At 41.6% G+C, this 26,193-nt stretch overlaps 1 protein-coding gene across 16 annotated transcripts in view; it reads left to right on the forward strand.

Annotated features, from left to right (window-relative positions):
• The window catches only part of TACC1 (transforming acidic coiled-coil containing protein 1), a 128,385-nt gene extending 108,853 nt beyond the window's left edge, over positions 1–19,532 (forward strand). For 13 of the 16 annotated variants that reach the window (XM_063610918.1, XM_055296014.2, XM_055296017.2 and 10 more), the window contains 7 exons: positions 2,366–2,491; positions 4,702–4,778; positions 6,464–6,507; positions 8,524–8,684; positions 9,520–9,626; positions 13,206–13,326; positions 14,469–19,532. In XM_063610918.1, coding sequence (XP_063466988.1) covers positions 2,366–2,491; positions 4,702–4,778; positions 6,464–6,507; positions 8,524–8,684; positions 9,520–9,626; positions 13,206–13,326; positions 14,469–14,537 — 705 coding nt within the window. In that variant the 3' untranslated portion in view covers positions 14,538–19,532. The remainder of the gene's footprint in view (positions 1–2,365; positions 2,492–4,701; positions 4,779–6,463; positions 6,508–8,523; positions 8,685–9,519; positions 9,627–13,205; positions 13,327–14,468) is intronic. The other 3 variants (XM_063610917.1, XM_055296011.2, XM_055296016.2) reach the window with 1 other exon arrangement.
• The last annotated feature ends 6,661 nt before the right edge of the window (positions 19,533–26,193 follow it).

Raw genomic sequence — 26,193 nt, forward strand, 5'->3', positions numbered from 1 at the left:
CCATGGAAAGCACTGAGAGTCTGTTTCCTAAAGTTGACTCAACCTGGGGACTCTGGCTTAAACTAAGAACCCACAAGAGACTGACCCATGAAATGTTATTAATTTAGAAACAGAAGTTTAACAGTGAGGTAAATCAAGTCTCAACTTGACCTCCTGTGTTACCTCCCTTTAGGCAAGTAACAGTTTCTTGATAAGAAACAAGGCACAGGAAGTTAATGAGATGATTCAAATGTCCAGGGGTGTATCAGCTATCTGCTGCTGTGTAACACATTACTCCAACACTTCAAGCAAGTGTTTATTATCTCATTGTTTCTGTGGGTCAGGAATCTTGGGCAGCTTTGCTGGGTGCCTCTGACTCAGGATCTGTTACAGGCTGCAGTCAAGGTGTTGATCAGGGCTGCGGTCATATCCAGGCTTGACTTGGGGAGGATCTGCTTCCAAGCTCACTCATGTGGTTGTTGGCAAGTCTTGGGTCCCCACTGGCTTTTGGCAGAGACATCGGCTCCTTGCCACATGGGCCTTTCCTTGTAGCTTCTCAAAACATGGAAGTCAGAGTTTGTTCAGAACCTAACCTCGGAAGTGACATCCATGACGTTTGCCATATTCTAATGAGTCACTAGGTCCAGCCTACACTCAAAGGGAAGAAATTACAGAGGGAGGGGATTAGTACTGGAGGTAGGGGTTACTGGGGGGCATTTTAGAGGCACCCACTGCAAGTGCCTTCTGGTTCTAGTGGTAGATCTATCCCAAGAGAGAAAAGAGAGGTTTTGTGGGTACCTTGGACTTCTGTTGGCATGGTGGGCTGCCCTCCCCCAAATGCTGCTGGAACATGGGCACTGCCAGCTTGTGGCTTTTGTATTTTGCTTTTCTGTGGCCTGAGACAGGTTTCTATTTTGGGCCCATAGCTGAGGTCTGTGAAGCCGCATGCTAAAATTCTGTTTCTGAGCATTTGCTAGAGAGAGAGTAAAACTATAATGACTCTGAAAAATTAAAAAGCCACTGGTCTACGTTCACCTTGGACTTTGTGTTTAGTGTTGATTCACACAAGATGTAACTGATTGATTATAATCAATAACTAATTGATTAGTTATCCCACATTTAAGATTAAGATTATTCCAGGTCACTTTGGCATTTTGGATGTTCCCAAAGTATTAGATGACTCATTTATATAAAAAGTTTACTTCTGGCCGGGCGCGGTGGCTCACGCCTGTAATCCCAGCACTTTGGGAGGCCGAGGCGGGCGGATTGCAAGGTCAGGAGATCGAGACCATCCTGGCTAACACGGTGAAACCCCGTCTCTACTAAAAATACAAAAAAATTAGCCGGGCATGGTGGCGGGCGCCTGTAGTCCCAGGTAGTCGGAGAGGCTGAGGCAGGAGAATGGCGTGAACCCGGGAGGCGGAGCTTGCAGCGAGCTGAGATTGCACCACTGCATTCTAGCCTGGGCCACAGAGTGAGACCCCGTCTCAAAAAAAAAAAAAAAGTTTACTTCCATAGGTGGGAGGAATAGCCACCAAAAACGTCTTTTAGAAAGGAAAATAGTACAAAGTCCATGTTCTCATGAAAAGAAAAGTTTGCCAGTGTTTCGCTCTGGAACCTGAGCTTATGAAAGAAGCAAGCCAGCACCTCAGAGGGCGAAGTGCTGCCAGAAGGGAGTGGAAAACTTAGTAGCAAGGAAGAACCAGCACACAGGCATGGACCTTGACTTACATATGGCTGTTTTGCATATGGGCAACAATGGCACACACCCAGCAGGCTGGGTTACAGCAGGAGGTCGCTGCGGAGCAGCAGAAGTCCAGGATGATCCTGAATCATCCGGGGGAAAGGGTGGGGGTGAGAGTTCAAAGAGTTCAAATATATTTGCTATTTCTGCCTCCTTAGGCCTGAAAGTTAGTATTTTAGAAACATTTCCATCTGCAGTGGCTAAAGATACATACAGAGCATCGATATGTAACAGGAGCAGCTGTCACTTGTTTTTGTTTTTGCTTTTTTAAAAAAGAAATTTCCATTTACGTGGAGCTTATCCCCAGAAACTTAATCATGGGTGTGTTTCTCTTTTATCCATGTGGTTCTTTGGTGACTGACCACTGTTATAAGTACACTTTCTCCCTTTTAGATCAGAATAAAATTTCTCTAAGTTATCTGTTCAACAGAAGCTAAGACCACTCTGATAGTCATTATAACAGTTTTTCTTTAGTTACTTCCATAATTAGATTTGTTTTTTAAAAAGCTTCCCCCCTGCTGACTTTTCTTTAAACATGGTTTTAAAGGAGGTGATCAATTTAGTAATGAGGAAGTTGTTGAAGGATGTCTGGGGTTAAGAAGCTAAAAGCTGACTGATTCGATGTAATCCCTTTCCCCACAGGGGCTGCTGGAGTCCTCTGCAGAGAAGGCCCCTGTGTCGGTATCCTGTGGAGGTGAGAGCCCCTTGGATGGGATCTGCCTCAGCGAATCAGACAAGACAGCCGTGCTCACCTTAATAAGGGAAGAGGTAAAAGCTCTCCTGTTTAGTCTGCTTATCACTCCATTTCTTTGTAAGGCCCATGTACCAGCAGGTAGATTGCATCTCTGCTGGCTCAAGTTATCCCAGGCTGGAAGTTCTTATTACCTGCAGCTTGTTTAGGTCGTAAAAGGGCCCCCTGTGGCAGTGGTGCTGGAGTCCTGACATTCTGGTCTCCAGGGTAAAATGTTGACAATCTGAAATATTCTTAAGAATTTTGTACCCTTCTTTATCTTTCAGCCCTGACATTTAAAATACCTAATTTTGCCAGCTTTGCTTACATGTGTAACTAAATCAGTGCTTTTATTTTACAGAGGATATATGCTCATGCCTAAACATTTGTAATTTTTTTGCAGTAATACACAGTTGTTTCTTACTTTAATCCATTCTTTAAACAGTTCAACTCTCCGATTCCTGTATTGTGTTTCTTGAACAGCCTTTGTTCAAAATAGATCACTGCTAGGCCTTTCCTGGTTATCTGAAAAATATGAAAGACACTGTTGTGTACCATTAATCAGTTACCCACCCTCTCTTGTCATATATCTATGCTGTATTTTGTGTGTTTGGTTTGTGTGTTTCTTGACAATTCCACCTGTTCTTAAAGGAAGGTGTGGTAATTTTATTTTTATAGTTTTTAGTTTTATAGTTTTTTTTAGTTTTAATTTTTATAGTATGCCAAAAGTGGTTAAGCACCTCAGCTTAGGTCTTTTACACCTTTCTAAAATAGCATCAAGTTGGTAATGAGGGTTGTCAGCTAGTCCTGTTTTCAAAACTTGGGAGCAGTGGTAAGAAGGCCCACCAAAATCTTTTTTTTTTTTTTTTTTTGAGATAAAATCTTGGCTCCGTAGCTCACGCCTGTAATCCTAGCGCTTTGGGAGGCCGAGGCGGGCGGATCACCTGAGTTCGGGAATTCAAGACCAGACTGACCAACGTGGAGAAACCCCGTCTCTACAAAAAAAAAAAATACAAAATTAGCTGGGCGTGGTGGTGCATGCCTGTAATCCCAGCTACTTGGGAGGCTGAGGCAGGAGAATTGCTTGAACCTGGGAGATGGAGGTTGTGGTGAGCCGATATCGTGCCATTGCACTCCAGCCTGGGCAACAAGAGCGAAACTCCATCTCAGAAAAATAAAAATAAAATAAAAGACAAGATCTCACTCTGTCACCCAGGCTGAGTGCAGTGGCACAATTATAGCTCATTGCAGCCTCGAACTCCTAGGGTCAAGCGATCCTCCTGCCTCAGCTGCCTGAGTAGCTGGGACTGTAAGCACGTGCCACTGTCCCTGGCCAAAATCTTGTAAATGAGAAAAATGACTTGATCTTTTTCCTGGGAGTTAAACTATGAGATCACCACCTAATGGATCAAAGTAAAGAGGTGCCTGATTACCTGAAGCACACAGGATACATCCTTCTATGTTCTTGAGATCCTAATAAATATAACGAAACTACCAATTAGGAAGAGAGCGGCACGGCCAGGGAAGTACAGTAAGAGGAACACCATGGCTGCCCATGCAAGCCCTGCCCAGGGCAAATAGAGTTTGAGGCAATGGATTTAGAGTATTTCTTTCCAGTTACCAAGAGCATCCCAAATATGAGCCTAGGTTCCAGGCTAACTAGCAAGACTCTACCCGTAAGTGACGGATGCTGTCTAGTAAGATGCTATCTAGCAAGAGCTAGATGTAGCCAGCTCATCTGAGCCCCTTCCTTCTGACTCCGTTTTTATGAAGCTGTCAAAAATCTCTATAGAAAGAGAATGTGTTGCTCATGCCAACTTCCAGTGGTCTGATTTTGTGGCAGTTTCATTCTCTGGTGGCCTGGCATCAGCCGTGATTACATGGCCTTAGTTAGAGTGAATACCTGTCAGTCAGATGGCTCTGTTCTTGGTGTCTGTCCCAGTCAGGGCCTGGCCCTGCAGAGCTGAGAGCTAGACCCTGGACCAAGGTAAAGTTCACAGAGGCTGTAAATACCACTTGGAATTTCTGGGAGATGTTCTACTCATCTTTATTCCCGTGTCTGCATCCCAGCATCCCGTGTGGCTTAGAGTACACTTTTCCAAATGGTTACAAACATTTAATATTGAGGTTTGTATTTCTAATATAGATTGAGTATCTTGGGTTAGACCTGGTTGTGTGCTATTTCAGTTCCCAGTCTTAAATGCAAATTGTAATAGATTGGGTAAAACTAAGCTTTATTGTACTCTAGATAATCACTAAAGAGATTGAAGCAAATGAATGGAAGAAGAAATATGAAGAGACCCGGCAAGAAGTTTTGGAGATGAGGTTAGACTGGAGGTTTGGGGAGGGGCTGGATACTTTTATGCACTGTTAGATTTGATACAGATGAAGTGATGACAGTGTTTGCTTGCCACAGAACCAAGTGTTCAGAGCTTGAGGGCTTTGCTGTTTGCACCTTGCTTTGTGATTGAGAACGTTATTTCAGGAGTTATTGCTAACCAGTTATTATATTCAAATACTGTAGTTTATCTTGGGTTGTTCAGAACATAACATGTAAACAGAACCCACATAATTCTTATCTTCTTAGAAGAATTGACAGAAATTTGTATCAAAATATCCATTTGGAATACAGAAAAATAAGATTTATCCAATGATAGAGACATTGAAATTCATAATACTACTTTTTTTTTTTTTGAGGCAGGGTCTCTCTCTGTCATCCAGGCTGGAGTGCAGTGGTGTGATCATGGCTCACTGCAGCCTCAACCTCCTGGGATCAACCGATCCTCTCCCCTCTGCCTCCCAAGTAGCTGGGACCACAGGCATGTGCCACCATGCCTGCATAATTTTTTTTAGAGATGAAGTCTCGCTCTGTTGCCCAGGCTGGTTTGTAACTCCTGAGCTCAAGCAATGCACCTGCCTCAGCCTCCCACAGTGCTGGGATTGCAGGCATGAGCCACGGCGCCTGGTCCATAATACTTTTTAAAAATTAATTATGCATGAGAGTTTCAAATTACATAACCACCAAATAGATGATAGAAAGCTTGTTAACAAGAAACAAAATTGATTGACTTGAAATCGAAATCTTTTTATTTTTCCTCACTTTTAGAAAGGAGAGTTATGAGCCATGAAATGACTAAAGATGAAATCAAAGTAGAGAAGAAAAAAAGGCATAAATAATTCACACACAGTGTGTTCAACACTTGAATGATTAAAAAACATTTTAAATATATCCCTCTAATTTGTTGCTCTTGTATTATTTGTCTTTTAAGCATTTCCTAGTTGTAAGGCCCTTTGCTGGGCTTGATGGAAAGGAAGGGACATTCCTGCTCTTAGAGAGCAGTAGCCATCCATAATAACCAACTTGGATATGACGTCAAAAGTGATGGGGGCACCACCATTGAGGGCAGGGGAGGACGTGGTATGACTCAGAGCACCCAGCACTGGACTGAGTCAGAAGGACATTGTCACTCTTCACTAGAAGAAAGGTTAACCCAAGAGAATGATCTTTAAAGTCTTCGAATAAGTGAAATACTTTTGGAATTAGGACACAAAATAAAACTTGTAACTGAATCAGAGGTAGAGTATCTGAAAGGGTGGATTGAGTCAGGAAAGTCTAAAGTCAGATCGCATCTCTTAGGAAGAGCCCAGAAGAATATCTTTAACTTAGTTTGTAAAAGATTGACTCATCTAAGCAGAATGAATCTATTTCCTTGCGGTATTCAAATAGGTGCAAAGAGAAAGGGAAGGCAGTTGTTTCTATAAGTAAAATATACGTTTGACTAAGCATAAAATCTTAACAAAAACCTTCTCTGAACCTTAAGAAACCTTATATAATGTAAAAAAACCAAAAACAAAAACAAAAAAAAGATAACGAGAGCCCCAAAGCAGATAAATAGATTACATAAATTGTCAGTGTACGTTAATGTGTTTAATTGTTTGGGACAGCATTTCTCCAACTTTCATTGTCTGAAAATCCTCCTCTGGTAATAAGTTCTTTTTTTCTCATTTAGGAAAATTGTAGCTGAATATGAAAAGACTATTGCTCAAATGATTGGTAAGGAGAACATTTTGTTTTTTGAGGGTATGAGCCATAGGATCTGTCTTAGTCTGTTCAGCCTGGTATAACAAAATACTGTAAGCTAGGTAGCTTATAAACAACAAGCATTTTTCATAGCTCTGGAGACAGGAGAGTTCAAGGTGCCCACAGACGAGATGTCTGGGGAGGGCCCATTCCTCATAGAAGGGGCTGGCTAGCTCTCTGGGGTCTCTTTTATAAGGACACTAATCCTGACATAATCACCTCCCAAATTCCCTTCCATGCCCACTTTCACCCTGAACATACTCACACATTGGGGATTAGGTTTCAATACACAAATTTGGGGTTGGGGGGGTGGCATAAACTATAAGACCATAGCCGGATCCGTGGATGATTTTCAGACCATGTCACAAACTTGTATTTGTCACTTAGATACAGTCATCTCATTATTCGTGGGAGGTATGTTCTGTAAAGTTGCTGCAAACACTGAATTAGTGAATACTAAACACTGCTCCTGGCTGGGCATGGTGGCTCACGCCTGTAATCCCAGCACTTTGGGAGGCTTAGGTGGATGGATCACCTGAAGTTGAGAGTTCGAAAACAGCCTGACCAACATGGAGAAACCCCGTCTCTACTATTAATACAAAATTAGCCAGGCGTGGTGGTGCATGCCTGTAATCCCAGCTACTCGGGAGGCTGAGGCAGGAGAATCGCTTGAACCTGGGAGGCGGAGGTTACAGTGAGCCGAGATTGCGCCATTGCACTCCAGCCTGGGCAACAAGAGCAAAATTCCATCTCAAAAAATAAATAAGTAAATAAACACTGCTCCTAGGGGAAAGACAGAGTTAGAGTCTTGCATCTGGCCACAACGTTTTCATTGATTGATCAGTATATAATCTTGTTTTACATGTGTTCCTGTTTAAAGACACCTTATTTAATATATACAGTTGATTCATTAACATTGAGCTCACAGCGGCACTTTGGTTCTCGTCTGAACAGAGCTTCTGTAATGTATGTATTTTAAGGAACCTTACTGCCTTCTTGTGCTTAGTATCACTAGACAGCACTGTAACACTGCTCTTGGAGGCCACTTAAAACAGTGAGGTCTCCAGCAAAAAGAACACAAATGCAACAAAGATGGCCTGAATAGACCACAAGAAGAACGCTTGTTTATAGAATGAATCAAGAAGGCAGAGTATTGCTTTGTTCACTGTCAGCTGAGAGCGTGCATATCAGGTGACTAAAGCATTTTTGCCACTCTGTACACATCCCACAAATGACTAAGTCCAGGAGGATAGATTTTAGGATTACAAATAAATTTTAGCAAGTAGGCAAATTTGGAGATACGGACTTGGTGAATAATGAGGGTCAACTGTAGTTAGGTTCACTTTAGAAGATGGCAGGCCTTGAATTCTGTGACTGTTGGTGGCCTGGTCACATCACTAACACCCGCTGGGAGCATCCTGTGTTTTGGTGCAGGGTTCTTACTCTAGTGCAGGTTGTAATTTCTCTGCATCATACCCAGTGGTGCCTTTACAAAACAACAGGGATTGATCCTCCTGCATGGAATTTAGAGTCTCTTCTCATCCATATCATAAGGATTGACTCCCTAAACCAAAGTCTGTCCTTTCTCCACTAAATTACCGAAATGATACTTTCTGTCATCCACATCACCTAATGCCTTGCCAGCTCAGGGCCTTACCACAGCTTTCTTCTCTATGGAATATTCTCCTCCCAGGTAGCTGTATGGCTCACACCCTCATTTCTGTCCGGTCTCTGCTCAATTCTCTCCCCTGAGAGCAGGTACTCTCTGTACAGTAACAGCCCCCTCCCCACCCCCATTCCCCCTTACCCTGCCTTGTTTTTTCCCCATCACTTGTTACCACACGTCTCCCCCAGCTAGAGTATAAGCCGTGAGAGCGGGAACTTGGTCACATCCCTGGCTGTGTCCCTACCATGAGAACACTGCTTGGCTTCTAGGGAGTCTCTATTTGTTGAATAAATATGTCATTCCTTTTGACTTGTGATTCCTAGAAGATGAACAAAGGACAAGTATGACCTCTCAGAAGAGCTTCCAGCAACTGACCATGGAGAAGGAACAGGCCCTGGCTGACCTTAACTCTGTGGAAAGGTCCCTTTCTGATCTCTTCAGGAGATATGAGAACCTGAAAGGTGTTCTGGAAGGGTTCAAGAAGGTAGAGTGTTTTTTCCCTCTATCTCCTGGTGTATTTCCAGTAGTGTATTTCCTTGGTAACTGGTCATCAAATACATATGCTAGAGGTTGTGGGTATCCTTTTAAATAGGAGCTCGGGGCCTACTGGTCTTGTATCCTCTATTCTAGTGAAGCTGGATTTTTTTCCACATTTTTCCTTCTTTGGTTGTTCAGGCATCTGGCCCACTGGGTGCCATGTCTTGGCCATTCCTCTCCTGTGTCAAGCCAATAAGCCCCAGGCTGTGGCGTAGACTGCAGGAACTGTTAATTGAGCCCTCAGACCTCAGGTGAATTCTAGAAATGTTCTTTCTGGTAATTCACCTTTTCAGTTTTAGTAAAAGGGATTAGAAGGAATTCCATGTCACTGAAAAATTCAAGCTGCATATTCTAGAAGACATTAGTGTAATATTTCAAATTTAGATGTAAATGGGCCTGTTGATTTAGCTTTACCATATCAACCAGACACAATTATAGCAATGAAATGTCTTTATTTTCATATTAAAATAAAAATGAAACTGGCCAGTTTATCAAATATGGAAGTCAAATTGCCATTCAGTTTTGAATAACTGCCTTCCTAAAGTAGGCATATTGGTATAACTGACCCTTGCTGTATGATATTGAAAATTAACACATGAAGATATTATGTAGAATTTCCTCAGTGAGAATTACATGTGGCTATTTCAAATTACTGAAGAGATGAATAAAAGGTATCTGAATTAATTAGATTTTTCCATTCTTTAAAAAATGAAAACTCTGATACGTGGTAGATTAGAAGAAACAAAATGACCTGTTTATTTTCAATTTTTGCTTTGGAACAGAATGAAGAAGCCTTGAAGAAATGTGCTCAGGATTACTTAGCCAGAGTTAAACAAGAGGAGCAGCGATACCAGGCCCTGAAAATCCATGCAGAAGAAAAACTGGACAAGTAAGAGCTTATAAATTTTGAATTTCACTCTTCATGATGTTGTGGGAAGATTGACAGAGGAAAAAAAAAATCACTGTTTTGCAACTCCAGGTTGTATTTGTATGTGTGTGTTTATTTCACTTTTTAAACCCTTTTCCCATTGTTAAAACTTTAAAAAGTAAAAAAAGGTATATCTGTTCTGCCCCCTTCCTCTGGGTTCCCATCTTTCTCTATGCCAGGTAATCACCATTGTTGGTTTCTGTTTTTTCTTCCTATTACAATTTTTTTCTCCTTTTTTTTTTTTTTTTTTTTTTGAGACGGAGTCTCGCTCTGTCGCCCAGGCTGGAGTGCAGTGGCGCAATCTCGGCTCACTGCAAGCTCTGCCTCCCGGGTTCACGCCATTCTCCTGCCTCAGCCTCTCCGAGTAGCTGGGACTACAGGCGCCCGCCACCACGCCCGGCTAATTTTTTGTATTTTTAGTAGAGACAGGGTTTCACTGTGGTCTCGATCTCCTGACCTCGTGATCCGCCCGCCTCGGCCTCCCAAAGTGCTGGGATTACAAGCGTGAGCCACCGCGCCCGGCCTTTCTCCTTTTTTTATATGATTATAGCATACTTCGCTGTTTTGCTTAGCAATATAATTTTGAGAATCTTTCCATGTCAGTGCAAGAAGAGCTTCCTCTTGGCCGGGCGCGGTGGCTCACGCTTGTAATCCCAGCACTTTGGGAGGCCGAGGCGGGCGGATCACGAGGTTAGGAGATCGAGACCACGGTGAAACCCTGTCTCTACTAAAAATACAAAAAATTAGCCGGGCGTGGTGGCGGGCGCCTGTAGTCCCAGCTACTCGGAGAGGCTGAGGCAGGAGAATGGCGTGAACCCGGGAGGCGGAGCTTGCAGTGAGCCGAGAATGCGCCACTGCACTCCAGCCTGGGCGACAGAGCGAGACTCCGTCTCGGAAAAAAAAAAAAAAAACAACAGAAGAGCTTCCTCTTTTTTTTCTAATAGCCGCATGGTATTCCATTGTGGGAATGTATCATTTATTTAACAGTCCCCTCCTTTTAGATATTAGAGTTAATTCAAATGTCTTGCTGCCACAGACAGTGCTGTAGTAAGTGACCTGGTAGGTGATCGTTTTGCATGCCTGTGAGTTAACTTTATGATCTGTATGTTAGAAAAGGAATTGCTAGACCAAAGTATATATGAATTTATAATTATAAGTGTTGTCAGATTGGCCCCATTAGACTTTTATCATTTGATAGCCCTAGATAATATATGAGAGCATCTCTTTTTTTTCTACAGCTGTGCCAATAGATCAACGTTTTTATTTTATGCAAATCTAATAGGTGAAAATGGTATTTCAACATAGGTATTTGTTTTTGGCAAGCAACAGAGCATTTATTTGTTTGTTTATTTTATTATTTTTTTTTGAGACGGAGTTTGTCTTTGTCACCCAGGCTGGAGTGGAGCGGTGCAATCTATGCTCACTGCAACTTCCGTCTACCGGGTTCAAGCGATTCTCCTGCCTCAGCCTCCCAAGTAGCTTGGATTACAGGCACACCCCACCACACCTGGCTAATTTTTTGTATTTTTAGTAGAGACAGGGTTTCACCATGTTGGCCAGGCTGGTCTGGAACTCCTGACCTCAGGTGATCCGCCCACCTCAGCTTCCCAAAGTGCTGGGATTACAGGCTTGAGCCACCACATCCAGCCCCAGAGCATTTATTTTAATCAATGTAATTTTGATTTGCATTTATCTTATGAATGAAATTGAATATATTTCAGCATTCATTTATTAATATATTTGCTTTACTATGAATTACTCTATTCTTTGACCATTTTCCTATTGTCAGTTTGTAGATTTTATATATTAGGGACACCAGCCCTTTGTGATAAGAATTTTGAATAATTTTTCAAGTTTATCATTTGTCTTTTGCCTCCGCCTATAGTGTTTTTTGATATTCAGAAACTTATGTGCTGAAATGTATTCGTCACTTCTTTTACAGCTTCTGGATTCCTTGTCATAGTAACAAAGAGCTTCCCCATGCTGGATAGAAAATATTCTCCCATGTTTTACTTACACTTTCTGGCTTAGTTTTTTTAATCCTTAAATCTAATACATTTGGAGTTTATCCTGGGGAGTGTTATCCAACTTGATTTTTTTTTTTTGAGACGGTCTCACTCTGTCACCCATGCTGGAGTGCAGTGGCACAATGTCAGCTCAGTGCAACCTCTGCCTCCTGGGTTCAAGTGATTCTCCTGCTTCAGCCTTCCAAGGAGCTGGGATTACAGGCACCCCCCACCATGCCCAGCTAATTTTTGTATTTTTAGTAGAGACGGGGTTTCGCCATGTTGGGCAGGCTGGTCTCGAACTTCTGACCTCAAGCGATCCGCCGGCCTCGGTCTCCCAAAGTGCTGGGATTACAGGCATGAACCACTGAGCCTGGCCTCCCAACTTGACTTTTTAACTAAAAGGTAATACATGCTTGTACATTTTGTTGCCTAAATTTCTATTTGTAGAAACAGAAGCTCCCCTGTCCCCTTCCCACTCCCATAATACTGTATTAGATTTCTTATGTATGCTTCTCCATAGGTTATAGAGATCCCTCTATATATTATACATAGGTTTATTGTATATCCCTCTAGTCTTTTCTTTGTGTCTTTATAAATACTATAATTTTGAACTGTAAAAAATGTTTACAATATTGGAATCTCATTAGACAAATTTCCTTTTTCCCTTATTAGCATATCCTGGCCATTTTTTCATGTCAGAACATATAGCTGAATCTCATTCTTTTTATTAGGTTGTGGAACTGTAGCATTTCTTTATTGATGGGCACTTAGATAGTTACAAACTTTTTTCCATTGAAGGTAACACTACAGCGAACGTCCTGTGCACTCACCGTTATGCCAGGTGGGAGTATTTCTGTGAATACATAACTGAAAGTGGGATTGCTGTGTTGGAGGGTGTGTACACTTTAAATTGCCCTGGTGACTACCACATTGCCCGCCACAAGGCAGGGCCAGTTTTCAACTGCCCATTGGCACATGAGCCTCTCCTTGTATCTCGGCCCACACAGGACTGTCCTTGTTAATTTTTGCCAATTCAATCAATTTTCAAAGCTTATCATTTTAATTTACATGCCTCTGATTACTAATGAGGCTTTAGCATCCTTTCATCAGTTTACTGGCTGTTCATCAACTGACATTTATGGTTTTTAAGAATGCCTTTCACATCTCATTAATAAACTCATTCCCTGTAGGCCGGTGTCTCACAGATGTCAGTGGTTAGTATCCCAACTCTAGCTGTGATCGTCTCCAAAATTATCCAGTCCACTTTTGTACTGGGCTAAAAAAAATCTAAGACTGTTATAGAAACCATTTGCTAGTGAGATACAAATTTTGAAGTTGTCTGTAAATTGAGTTTTTATAAATTAAAATGGAATTATTTAGGTCACCAATTTTTGTTTTTTTTTTCTCTTATGCAGTCAATTCTTTGAGGCCTGTGCCTCACAGATGTCAGTGGTTAGTATCCTGACTGGCTTTGACTAGTGGCTAATCATGTGCTTTTTGTCTCTTTATTCCACCCAAACACCATAAACAGAGCCAATGAAGAGATTGCTCAGGTTCGAACAAAAGCAAAGGCTGAGAGTGCAGCTCTCCATGCTGGACTCCGGAAAGAGCAGATGAAGGTGGAGTCCCTGGAAAGGGCCCTGCAGCAGAAGGTACAGAAAGGGACCTGATCTGGGTGGCCACAGAGATGTTTGGTTTTCCTCCTCAGCAGTGACTCGCTTATGACAGATCTGGGTGAAAGAGGCCTTGGCTTTCTACTCAGACACTTCAGTCCAGCTCCTTTCTGAACTGATCCAAGTGGAAACAAACAAGTCAAACCATTAAATTTTCAAGCACATCATGCGGAAATCATCCATCCACAGGCAGGGTGCAGAGAGGAAGTTGCATTTTAACTGAAGTTCAGAACACGTTCCTAGTTGGGGTCATGAGACTGCCTTTCTTTCTTTCTTTCTTTGTTTTTTATGTAATATATTAATATGAAGGCATCTTCCCCCTTCGTTGCTTTAGATCAGTGGTTTGCAGTTGGGGGCAGTTTTGCCCTCCAGGGGGTGTTAGGTGTTAGGTAATGTCTGGAGATATATTTGTTTGGTTGTCACCACTGGGAGATGCTACTGGTATCTCATGCAGGAGGCCAGGGATGCTGTTAAACATCCTACAATGCACAGGACAGCCCCCGACAACACACTTACCCATCCTAAAACATCAGCAGGGCTGCTTTGAGAAACTGCTATAGATAAATGAAAACCAGGACTAGCAACAATCCCTGTTTCTCACTAAGCAATTTTTAGCTTTCTGTTTTTATATGTCTCTGGTGTATTTTCCTTACTGCATTTCCAATTACGTACTCATACCTGTGCCATCCATTCATCAAGAGCAGGAGTTTTTATCACAGGGTCTGATAGCCCCTAGAACGGTGCTCCCTGGGAGATTCGGACTCCAGCATCCCTAGATATGCTAATGGATTGAGTGAGACGCAGATACTTATGTTTTTGACAAGTACCCCAGATAATTCCTCTGATAACAAGAAAATTGGGGAACTAAGAGATTCATGGACAAGTTTCAGAGGGCTGGTGACTGTCTTCACCCTTTACTCAATTTAAGCATGATTTTATGAGTACATTTTTTGAGATGTGTAGCCTTTTTTTCTTTAAAGCATCTCTGATGTAGAAAAGTTAAAAATCACTGAATTAGGATGTCTAGGGTAGAGTAGATCCAAACTTGGGACTAGTTAACTCTATTTGCCTTTATTTCAGAATACAAAGTGGCCTGCATAATTATGTCATTTGTCTTTCAGAACCAAGAAATTGAAGAACTGACAAAAATCTGTGATGAGCTGATTGCAAAGCTGGGAAAGACTGACTGAGACACTCCCCCTGTTAGCTCAACAGATCTGCATTTGGCTGCTTCTCTTGTGACCACAATTATCTTGCCTTATCCAGGAATAATTGCCCCTTTGCAGAGAAAAAAAAAAACAAAAACTTAAAAAAAGCACATGCCTACTGCTGCCTGTCCCGCTTTGCTGCCAATGCAACAGCCCTGGAAGAAACCCTAGAGGGTTGCATAGTCTAGAAAGGAGTGTGACCTGACAGTGCTGGAGCCTCCCAGTTCCCCGTATGAAGGTTCTCTTAGGCTGCTGAGTTTGGGTTTGTGATTTCTTTATCTTTAGTTTGTTTTAAAGTCATCTTTACTTTCCCAAATGTGTTAAATTTGTAACTCCTCTTTGGGGTCTTCACCACCTGTCTGATTTTTTTGTGATCTATTTAATCTTTTAATTTTTTAATATCAGTGGTTTTATTTAAGGAGACAGTTTGGCCTATTGTTACTTCCAGTTTATAATCAAGAAGGGGCTCTGGGTCCCCTTTTAAATTAGACACACTCTCACACACATACATGTATATTTATAGATGCTGCTGCTCTTTTCCCTGAAGCATAGTCAAGTAGGAACTTCTCTACAGAAGGACATATTTCCTTGGATGTGAGACCCTATTTTGAAATAGAGTCCTGACTCAGAACACCAACTTAAGAATCTGGGGGATTAAAGATGTGAAGACCACAGTCTTGGGTTTTCATATCTGGAGAAGACTATTTGCCATGACGTTTTGCTGCCCTGGTATTTGGATACTCCTCAGCTTTAATGGGTGTGGCCCCTTTAGGGTTAGTCCTCAGACTGATGGTAGTGTCTCCTTTCTGCATGAATGGCAATATGGGACTCCCTCCAAGCTAGGGTTTGGCAAATCTGCCCTAGAGTCATTTACTCTCCTCTGCCTGCATTTGTTAATGCAGAATCAACATTTAGTCTTCATTATCTTTTTTTTTTTTTTGAGATAGAGTTTCCATCTATTTTAAATATGTGAAGAAAATCTACTTGTAAAAGGCTCAGATCTTAAAAGGTAATTGTAGCACATTACCAATTATAAGGTGAAGAAATGTTTTTTTTCCCAAGTGTGATGCATTGTTCTTCAGATGTTGAAAAGAAAGCAAAAAATACCTTCTAACTTAAGACAGAATTTTTAACAAAATGAGCAGTAAGTCACGTGAACCACTCCAAAAATCAGTGTATTTTGCATATTTTTAAACAAAGACAGCTTGAATCTGAGAAGAGGAGTGCAAGGAGAAGGTCTGTACTAACAAAGCCAGATTCTTCAAGCTCTTACTGGACTCAGTTCAGAGTGGTGGGCCATTAACCCCAATATGGAATTTTTCCATGTAAATCTCAATGAATTCCCTTTCATTTGAATAGGCAAACCCAAATCCATGCAAGTGCTTTAAAGCACTCTCCTGTCTTAATCTTACACCCTGGAAGTCTTCATGGTGATATGCACTATATTCAGTATATGTATGTTTTCCTACTTCTCTTGTAAAACTGTTGCATGATCCGACTTCAGCAATGAATTGTGCCTAGTGGAGAACCTCTATAGATCTTAAAAAATGAACTTTTCTTTAGCAGTGTATTACTCACATGGGTGCAATCTTTAGCCCCAGGGAGGTCAATAATGTCTTTTAAAGCCAGAAGTCACATTTTACCAATATGCATTTATCATAATTGGTGCTTAGGCTGTATTTTCAAGCCTATTGTCTTAACATTTTGTATAAAAAAGAACGACAGAAATTATCTGTCGTTTGAGAAGTGGCTTGACAATCATTTGGGCTTTGAAAGCAGTCACTGTGGTGTAATATGAATGCTGTCCTAGTGGTCATAGTACCAAGGGCACGTGTCTTCCCTTGGTATAACTGATTTCCTTTTTAGTCCTCTACTGCTAAATAAGTTAATTTTGCATTTTGCAGAAAGAAACATTGATTGCTAAATCTTTTTGCTGCTGTGTTTTGGTGTTTTCATGTTTACTTGTTTTATATTGATCTGTTTTAAGTATGAGAGGCTTATAGTGGCCTCCACTATAAATCCATTGTCATCTTTTTAAGCTTATTGTGTTTAAGAAAGTAGCTATGTGTTAAACAGAGGTGACGGCAGCCCTTCCCTAGCACACTGGTGGAAGAGACCCCTTAAGAACCTGACCCCAGTGAATGAAGCTGATGCATAGGGAGCACCAAAGGACCTTCGTTAAGTGATACTCTCAGCCATGACCATTATGAGGAAATATCCCCCATTCTAACTTAACAGATGCCTCCTCTCCAAAGAGAATTAAAATCGTAGCTTGTACAAATCAAGAGAATATACTGGGCAGAGTGAAGTATGTTTGTTTATTTTTCTTTAAAAATAAAGGGTTTTGGAACTCTGGAGAGTAAGAATATAGTATAGAGTTTGCCTCAACACATGTGAGGGCCAAATAACATGCTAGCTAGGCAATAATAACCTCTGTTACAGAAGAGAAAAAGGGCCAGGCACAGTGGCTTATTCCTGTAATCCCAACACTGTGGAAGGCTGAGGCAGGAGGATCACTTGAGTCCAGGAGTTTGAAACCCACCTAGGCAACATGGCGAAACCTTGTCTCTACCAAAAATATAAAAATTAGCTGGGCATGGTGGCACGTGCCTGTGGTCCCAGCTACTTGGGAGGCTGAGGTGGGAGGATTGCTTGAGCCTGGGAGGTCAAGGCTGCGGTAAGCCATGATCATGCCACTGCACCCCATCCTGGGTGACAGCAAGATCTTGTCTCAAAAAAACATAAAAACAAAAAAAAAAAAACCAGGCGTGAAAAAGGAAAGTAGAAGGCAGCTGCTGGCCTAGATGGTGGTTTGGGAATATTAGGTGATCCTGTTGAGATTCTGGATCCACAGCAATTTCTTTAGCTTTTGACTTTGCCAAGACAGCCTTTATCCAGCAGTATTTTAATTGGGGAATGCAACGTGAGGCCAACAGAACAATTCCCCCCGATGGCTGCCCAGATAGTCACAGTCAAGCTTGGAGAGTCTCCTTCCGGCCAGTGACCTACCCAAACCTTTTGTTCTGTAAAACTGCTCTGGAAATACCGGGAAGCCCAGTTTTCTCACGTGGTTTCTAGCTTCTTCAGACTCAGCCCAAATTAGGAAGTGCAGAAGCACATGATGGTGAAAAACCTAGGATTTGGCAGCCTTCCAGAATGGTATGGAATCTGAGGGAAGATTTATGTTTCGTTTTGGAGGATAGCTCAAGTTGAATTTTCTTTCCAGCCAGTTACGCTTTCAACCTACCCATACTTTGTACAACTCTCACACAAATACTTAGATATTTATTAGACAGCCCTGAATTCGCTCTAATTATAAACAGGGAGAGTAAACTGCCCCCAAATGTTCCTGGGCTGGGTAAAAGCAGCTGGAGTGAAGCACTCATTTTCCATGAAGGTAACAAAGGGTGGCTCAGTGGTTACTCAGGCTCAAAAGGGTTTTTTAAGAGCAAGCATTGGTTAAGTCTGTGTCCACTCAGTTGGAAGTGATTCAGCACATTCTTTTTTAGTGGAGTAAAAGTTCTGAAGCCCCCTTTTAACTTCCTTTTGGTTTTTCTTTATAATTGGTAGCCATCTCATGAACTGTCTCTGACTGTTGTCTCTTCGCAGTCGTGATTGTGAGCTTGCTCTCTGACTTGCATTTCTGACTTTATCCTGTTGTTGGGAAGATAGAAACTAGGTTTTGAAAGATGACATGATTCAAGCGAGGGATTTTAAAGTAAAGATGTATATATTCTGAAGAATCTAAAAGATAACAGATTATTTGCTTATGAAAGAACAATATAGTCTGGGAATCCCAGAATGTCAAGCCAAAGGTCTAAGAAGTCATCTTCTTCAAATACTTTAATAAAGAAGTATTTTGAGGAGATATCTGTCCAAAAAGGTTTGACTGGCCTCCAGATTCCAGTTATTTTTAAAAAGCAATTTACCACTAAATCCTTGAGTCTCCATAGAGTAACAGTAAAGAAACTGATATAACAGACTCTCCTCTCAAAGGATCTCTGGAAGAGAGTATCAGCGGCAGCATTCTCCAGGGAAGACCCATCCCCTAGTGCCAGAGCTTGCATCCTGGAGACTAAAGATTGCACTTTTCGTAGTTTTTTGTCCAAATGCAATCCCATTTCTGTGCCTCTTAGCATGCAGTTAGATTTGGACAAACAAGATTCCTAAGGAATGACTTTATTAACTATAATATGGTTACAGCTATTATATAAATATATATTCTGGTTATAGTTCTAATATGGAGATGTTGCGTGCAATGCTGGCCTGCGGTGGTCTGTGTAATGCTTTAACTTGTATGGAGGAGGCCAGGCTGAGAGCTGAGATGTGGCCTGAACCTTCCCTGTATCGATCCTTTAATTTAGAACTGTCAAGATGCCACTTTCTCCCCCTCTGCCTTTTAGTGGTATCTGAAATATACTCAAAACAGTAATTTCCTGGTCACATCATTAACTGCTAATTCCGTATTTATAAAGAATTTTCAGATGGACATATACAAATTTGAACTCAAACCATCCCCAGTCCAGATACAGGGCAGCGTGTAGGTGACCACACCAGAGCCTCAGCCTCGGTCCTTCTCAGCCATCGGGATAGGATCCAGGCATTTCTTTTCAATCTCAGAGGTAGCAGTAAACTTTTCAGTATTGCTGTTAGCAAGTGTGTGTTTGCCAATAGATATCCACTATACTAATGTGCCAAGTAAATGTTCATTGCACATCTGCTTCCACTGTGTCCCCACGGGTGCCATGAAGTGTGTGAGGAGCCCCTCATCTGGAGGGATGAGTGCTGCGTTGACTACTGCTATCAGGATTGTGTTGTGTGGAATATTCATCTACATAAATTTTATATGCACAGTAATTTCCCTTTTTATATGTCAAGTAACTATTTGTAAAAGTTATACTCACAAATTATTATAATGATTACTAATATATTTTTTCCATGTTTCATTGCCTGAATAAAAACTGTTTACCACTGTTAGATTTGTGGGTGTGTGTGGTGTTGGTACTTTTCCTGGTTATAAATTGCATCCCTGAATGTGAAAATTTATGGCAGCCCTGCTTTTATGAGCCCCATATTTCAACCTAAAAATAGGAAAGATCACATTTTCTCTACAGTCATTTTGTGCATGTGGTTGGGTGTGTAACTAAAAACAAAACAAACTTTGGAATTCAGATACTGCCATGTAGATGTCGTGCCTTTGCATCCGCGCAAACAAAGTTTTTAGCTGGGTGCTTCTTGGTTTTGCTTAGAGACTGGTTGTCTGCCCTGGCATTTTTCAAGTCACCCCAAGCTTTCTGACTCGAAGGACCTGGGGTAAGGCAGAACCATGTAAATAGTGCAGAGCAAAGAGTTGCTGTGTTTTGTTTCTTCTAGGTTTAATGCAGTACCAGGAATAACTTTTTAAATACTGGCTAAGCCAACTCTCCGCTTTAAAGGGATAGGAGATGGGGCAGGAAATTTTGTGGGTTGTATTACAGGAAAAGACAAATTAAGAGGATAGTTAAGGCTTCATTTTACAACTAGCTGGAGATCCACTTAGGAAAATCAGAGAACTATCACTGTTCTTGCTGTTTGCCACATCTTAAAACAGTGCAGCCTCTGTCTGCAAATATGCCAAAAGGCATATTTCTCACCCCTGCGCTCCTGAATCACCAGGAGAGAATCTTCTAAAAGTCTCTGATGGAGATTGCCATTTGCAGAGTGTGAAACACAGTAGAAATACGTTTCTAAGAATTATTGGGAAGAATAAGATGGAAATTAACCTTGCTACTCTCTTACAGAATTGTATTCTTAGATAACTTAAGACCACCAATGTTTTTCATACTCTTACAAACAGGGGATCATGGGGCCATTTTAGTGAATAGCAATTAAGCATAAGTATTTCTTCATGGAATTTATTACAGATATAAATGAATATATGTGAACTTGGTCATGACAAAAAATGACTTTCTTGCTTTGGCTGATGGTCAAAGCGTGAAAAACCCTGATCTAGCCAACTGAAGTCCTTTTACAATGGAAACAGGCCCAGTGGGAGAAGCAATGAAGTGAAGATCACATGGCTTGTATGTCAGTAAGCATTGTTGCCCTCGCTCAAAATGAGGGAAAAAAAATTAATTGCCACTTAGTTCTTTTCAAGCTCTTGAAATCCAAGTCCTAGGTTTAGGTAGTATTTCTATCATTTTCCAAGTTTGTAGGCACTTAAGGACCAATGAAAACCAAATACCTTTTTCTCAACACTTACTCATTCATTCATTCACTCATTTATTTGCAGAGTTTAAAGTGAAACATGAAAAGTTTGAGGGACAGTTAGCCAAAGAAATTGTTTTTACGTTTTATTGAAACAGCATTTAAATATAAATAATAGGGTAATGAAAATGATTCTTCCCGAGAAGAAAGCCATCCCTAGGTTACATTTCTTGAAAGAAAAAATATAGTTGTGAGTTGTTGGTTGGTTATTATCTAAGTGAGTTATTGCCTGAGAGTGGAGAGATAGTGGTGCTTATGATCTATGAGATAAATCTAACCTGAACAGGCCTGTATTTTCTGCCTTTTTTTTGGAGACAGAATCTCGCTCTGCTGCCCAGGCTGAAGTGCAGTGGCATGATTTCAGCTCACTACAACCTTCACCTCCCAGGTTCAAGTGATTCTCCTGCCACAGCCTCCCAAGTAGCTAGGATTACAGGCGCAATGCCACTACGCCATGCTAATTTTTGTATTTTAGTAGAGACGAGGTTTCACCATGTTGGCCAGGATGGTCTCGAACTCCTAACTTCAGATGATCCACCCGCCTCAGCCTCCCAAATTGCTGAGATTACAGGTGTGAGCCACCGCGCCCAGCCCTATTTTCTGCATTTTTGAGTATTAACAAAATGTGCCAAGTTAAGATGTGCAAACTCCTAATCACAAAACATTCAACCGTGAGACATTATATAGACCAAGAAGACATTTTTGTTTTAGACATCAAAAATGACAGCACAATTAGCTAACTGGGTGCATTCAGGCATAATCACAATATTTTACTAAAATATTAAGGAGTCCAGACAGCATCTCTTGGATGTGCGATAATGAACGTGCCTTCTATTTCACTGTAAGACTGGCACTCTAATTTGTCTTTATGTAGTCCGTACTTTTCCAGATACATATTTTTTTCTTTCTCCCTTTCAGTTGATTGGATAACATCATGAATTTTCAGCAAAAATGCCATGTGTAAAATATGATTCAGTCAAGCATGGTGATTCACGCCTGTAATCCCGGCACTCTGAGAGGCTGACAGGGGTGGCGGATTGCTTGAGCTCAGGATTTTGAGACCAGCCTCTAACATGGCAAAAACCTGTCTCTACAAAAAACACAAAAATTAGCCGGGCATGGTGGTGCACACCTGTAGTCCCAGCTACTCGGGAGGCTGAGGTGGGAGGATTGCTTGAGCTGGAGGTCAAGGCTCCAGTGAGCCGTGATTGCACCCCCGCACTCCAGCCTGGGCGCCAGAACAAGACCCTATCTCAAAAAAAATTTTTTTTACATTAAAAATTTTTTTAAATAAGCAAAAGATGATTTTACTTCCTATGTCAACTTTAAGTGCAAATGTGTATGAGTGGTCACAGGGGGGCTCCATTCCCAAAGGCTTATTTTCTCTAGGGCCACATCTTTCAAACTGCAGGTCAAAACCCATTTTAGAGGTTATGAATTAGAACAGAAGAGTGAACGCTTGTTGTAAAAGCAAATAGTGAAAGTGTAAGTGCTGTTTCATGAAATTTTATTACACTTACATGATACCATATATGGGTAATGAGTTGTAATTTCAAACGTCTTGGTTTGGGGGTCTAAAAGTTAAAAAAAGCAAGTTTAAAAAAGCTTAAAAGCCACTAACTTTAGGTCATGGGGAGACAGTTGTTGGATCAGTCAAGGATTTTATGGGAGTAAAAACAATGATTGCAATCTCCATTTGTTAAAAGTAAGCTACAGAGTTAGAACACTTAGTAATCCACAACCACAGTTTATGGCAACTCGAAGAAATCAAAACTTCAGAACGGAAACATGAAGCTGCATTCAGAAAACACGACCTAAAAATTCCTTTCTAATCCTCAATTGAGATGGAAAGAAAAGAGAATGTTAGAATGGGAGTACATAAAGAATAAAAGTCTGCAGACCTAACAAGCCCTCTAGAAAATAAAGTCTACTAAAAAATAATAATAAACGTAAAATTCTTCCTCCCCTCTGCTGTCCCAACATAAACTCATCCTTCTCCTTGAGGCAGCAGAGGGCGAGCTACTCAGGTTCAGAGACACATTTCTGTTTTGCTGCCACTGCCAAAAACTAATCCGACTCTCAACTGAAAAAATGAAACCTCCTCTGTTAGAAGCAAGAATTCTTCTTCATTACAACTTCTTAGACTTAAATTTCTTTGCACAGTTCAATTCTAAATTACAATTGTTCCTATCTGCTGTAGACAAGATCTTTCATTTAAATCTTAACTAGATGTTGGTGTCTGTTCTTCCGATGCCACACTTCAACTGAGTAACTGCAAGGCAACGAATACGTATGTATGAAGTAAGTGACCAAGTCGTGAGGTTCCACATATTTTCAGAAATGTGATCAGATTTGAAGTTGAATCTGAAGGTTTGGGTTAAGGAAATAAGCTTAAGGAGACAAGATCATTCACCACAATGTCACACAGGCAGAAATCAGATACAAATCAGAGAATGCCAGAGGTGTGATAAAATAGTCGGTCAATTGGGGCCAGGCGCAGTGGATATATGACTGTAATCCCAGCACTTTGGGAGGCTGAAGCGGGTGGATCACGAGGTCAAGAGATCAAGACCATACTGGCCAACATGGTGAAACCCTGTCTCTACTAAAAATACAAAAATTAGCCCGGCGTGGTGGCGCATGCCTGTAAACCCAGCTACTCAGGAGGCTGAGGCAGGAGAATCACTTGAACCCAGGAGGCTGAGGTTGCAGTGAGCCGAGATCGTCCCACTGCACTCCAGCCTGGCAACAGAGTGAGACTCCGTGTCAAAAAAAAAAAAAAAATATATATATATATATATATATATATATATATATATACACATATATATGTATATGTATATATAGAGAGAGAGTTGGTCAATTGGGATGTTTGTGGAAATTAATTTCTCTAAACATTTAAAAATTATTTTGGAGGCCGGGCACGGTGGCTCATGCTTGTAATCCCAGCACTTTGGGAGGCCGAGGCGGGCGGATCACGAGGTCAGGAGATCGAGACCATGGTGAAACCCCGTCTCTACTAAAAATACAAAAAATTAGCCGGGCGTGGTGGCGGGCGCCTGTAGTCCCAGCTACTTGGAGAGGCTGAGGCAGGAGAATGGCGTGAACCCGGGAGGTGGAGCTTGCAGTGAGCCGAGATTGCGCCACTGCACTCCAGCCTGGGTGACAGAGCGAGACTCCGTCTCCAAAAAAAAAAACAAAAAAAAAAAAATTATTTTGGAATCATTTTAGATTTGCAGAAAAGTTGCAAAGATTCTCTAAACTTTCCTTCCTTTCGTGGCTAGCTCTCTATTTCCATCCTTTCCTGGTTCTTCCCTTTTTTTTTTTTTTTTTTGACAGGGTTCTTTCTCTGTCACACAGGCTGGAGTGCAGTGGTGCAATTATAGCTCACTGCAGCCTTGACCTCCTGGGCTCAAGTGAGCCTTCCCCCTAAACCTCGTGAGTAGCTGGGACTACAGGTGCACGCCACTGCACCTGCCTATTTTTTTTTTAATTGTAGAGATGGGGTCTTGATAAACTGTCTAGGGTGGTCTTGAACTCCACAGCCCATCCTGGGCTCAAGTGATCCACTCACTTTGGCCTCCCAAAGTGCTGGGATTACAGGTGTGAGCCGCCATACCCAGCCTCTTCCTTATTTTGTATCCTGCTGGTGTTTGGCTATTAACTGGGCATTTGCCATGTGCCCAGTCCTGGGTAGGCGCTGATGGGAGAAAGCTATCTTCCCCCTGCACACCTTTCTTTATACAAGCACTATTGTGAGGAAAGGCTATGAACTCCTCAGCCCTACTTTAAAAACAGGCATTACTGTGGTTATAGCAAAGTGGTGGTATCATGGGCCATCTCTTTTCCAGTAAAATATACTTAATATATTTTTAAAGCCATAAAAGGTCAAATCAATATTTGATAATTTGCCATAGACGAAAACAAGGCCGCTTTCTTTTCCTCCCTGCATCTTCTATACAAAGAGCTTGGGTCAAGTTGAGAAGAGAGCTGGGTTTGAAACCTTGGCCTGTGACCTGGGGCCCTGGGACAGTCACTCTAATGCTGTGAACCTCTTTTCTCACCAGTATATCTATAAAATACCAGAACTTTGGGCCAGGTGCAGTGGCTCACGCCTGTAATCCCAGCACTTTGGGAGGCCGAGGCGGGTGGATCACCTGAGGTCAGGAGTTCGAGACCAGCCTGGCCAACGTGGTGAAACCCTGTCTCTAAAAATACAAAAAGTTAGCCAGGTGTGGTGGTGGGCGCCTATAATCCCAGCTACTCGGGAGGCTGAGGCAGGAGAATCGCTTGAACCTGGGAGGCAGAGGTTGTGGTGAGCCGAGATGGTGCCATTGCACTCCAGCCTGGGCAACAAAAGCAAAACTCCATCTGAAAAAAAAAAAAAACCAGAACTTTGGACTAACTCTATGTTCTTAAACTGTGTATGTATTTAGGTGTTCTAACATTTTAAATTTGTCTTTAAAACTTGGAGCTCTTTTCCAACCTCTTCTCAGGTTTCTTTCTTATTCCAGGGACATTCTCCTGACACAGCTGTTCTCCTAATTTATTTGGTTATAGTCCTGCATTGAGAAATGCTACTTTTTATGGAATTCCTGTTTGAAAGTCCACTATCTAAATTTGCCTGAGTCCTAAATGAAATCAGATCCTAGCCACCCCCCCCCCCCAAAAAAGAAATGGAATTATGAACTCCTAAGCAAAACTATAGCTGTACCTTTGTGTGTGTAACTTTAGCAACTCTGTGTTCAAGCACGCATGATCGGCAGGGAGGAGAGGGCTCACTTGGCTGGAGGCAAGTGCTTTTGTTCTGTTTGGGAGACAATATGAGGGAACGGGAGGGAGGCGTGGGTACCAGGAGGCAAAGTAGGCAGCATCTGTAGATTCTAGTTGGGCCCATTTCAATTGTGTAGGTGGATCAAATGCTGGGCCTATTTGTGCTTTTGGACAGGGATCTGCCATTTTCCTAATGCTGGAAAATTCCTAATTCTGGTCTACAAAATTGACCAATGCTAGTATAATATAATTCAACATTTTCCTAGCTTGTTTAGAAGAGGCATGTTGCAATGTGACTTTGATCACATTTTTTGATCAGCAGATAAATCTATATTTATTTATAATTCTGTCTTGTTCTAAGAAGGATTTAAGGCAGTTTGCAGGCAGGGTATAGAACCATCGATGTCACTTAAGATTGTCAGTTAAGAGTGATGATGACAAAGGACTCGATGCAATTGGGTCCAGTCACTTCCACCCCACCCACATGACAGGCATGGCCAAGACAGCCATCATCTTGTCATCACTGCAAATGGAATCTTCCTGAAATGATTAGCAAGTCACTTTCCTAAAATGAGAATGACTTTTACATTTTTATTTATTTGTTTATTTTTTTAGAGAC

The sequence above is a fragment of the Symphalangus syndactylus genome, chromosome 10 (genome assembly GCF_028878055.3).
Source record: "Symphalangus syndactylus isolate Jambi chromosome 10, NHGRI_mSymSyn1-v2.1_pri, whole genome shotgun sequence".
NCBI lineage: Eukaryota > Metazoa > Chordata > Mammalia > Primates > Hylobatidae > Symphalangus > Symphalangus syndactylus.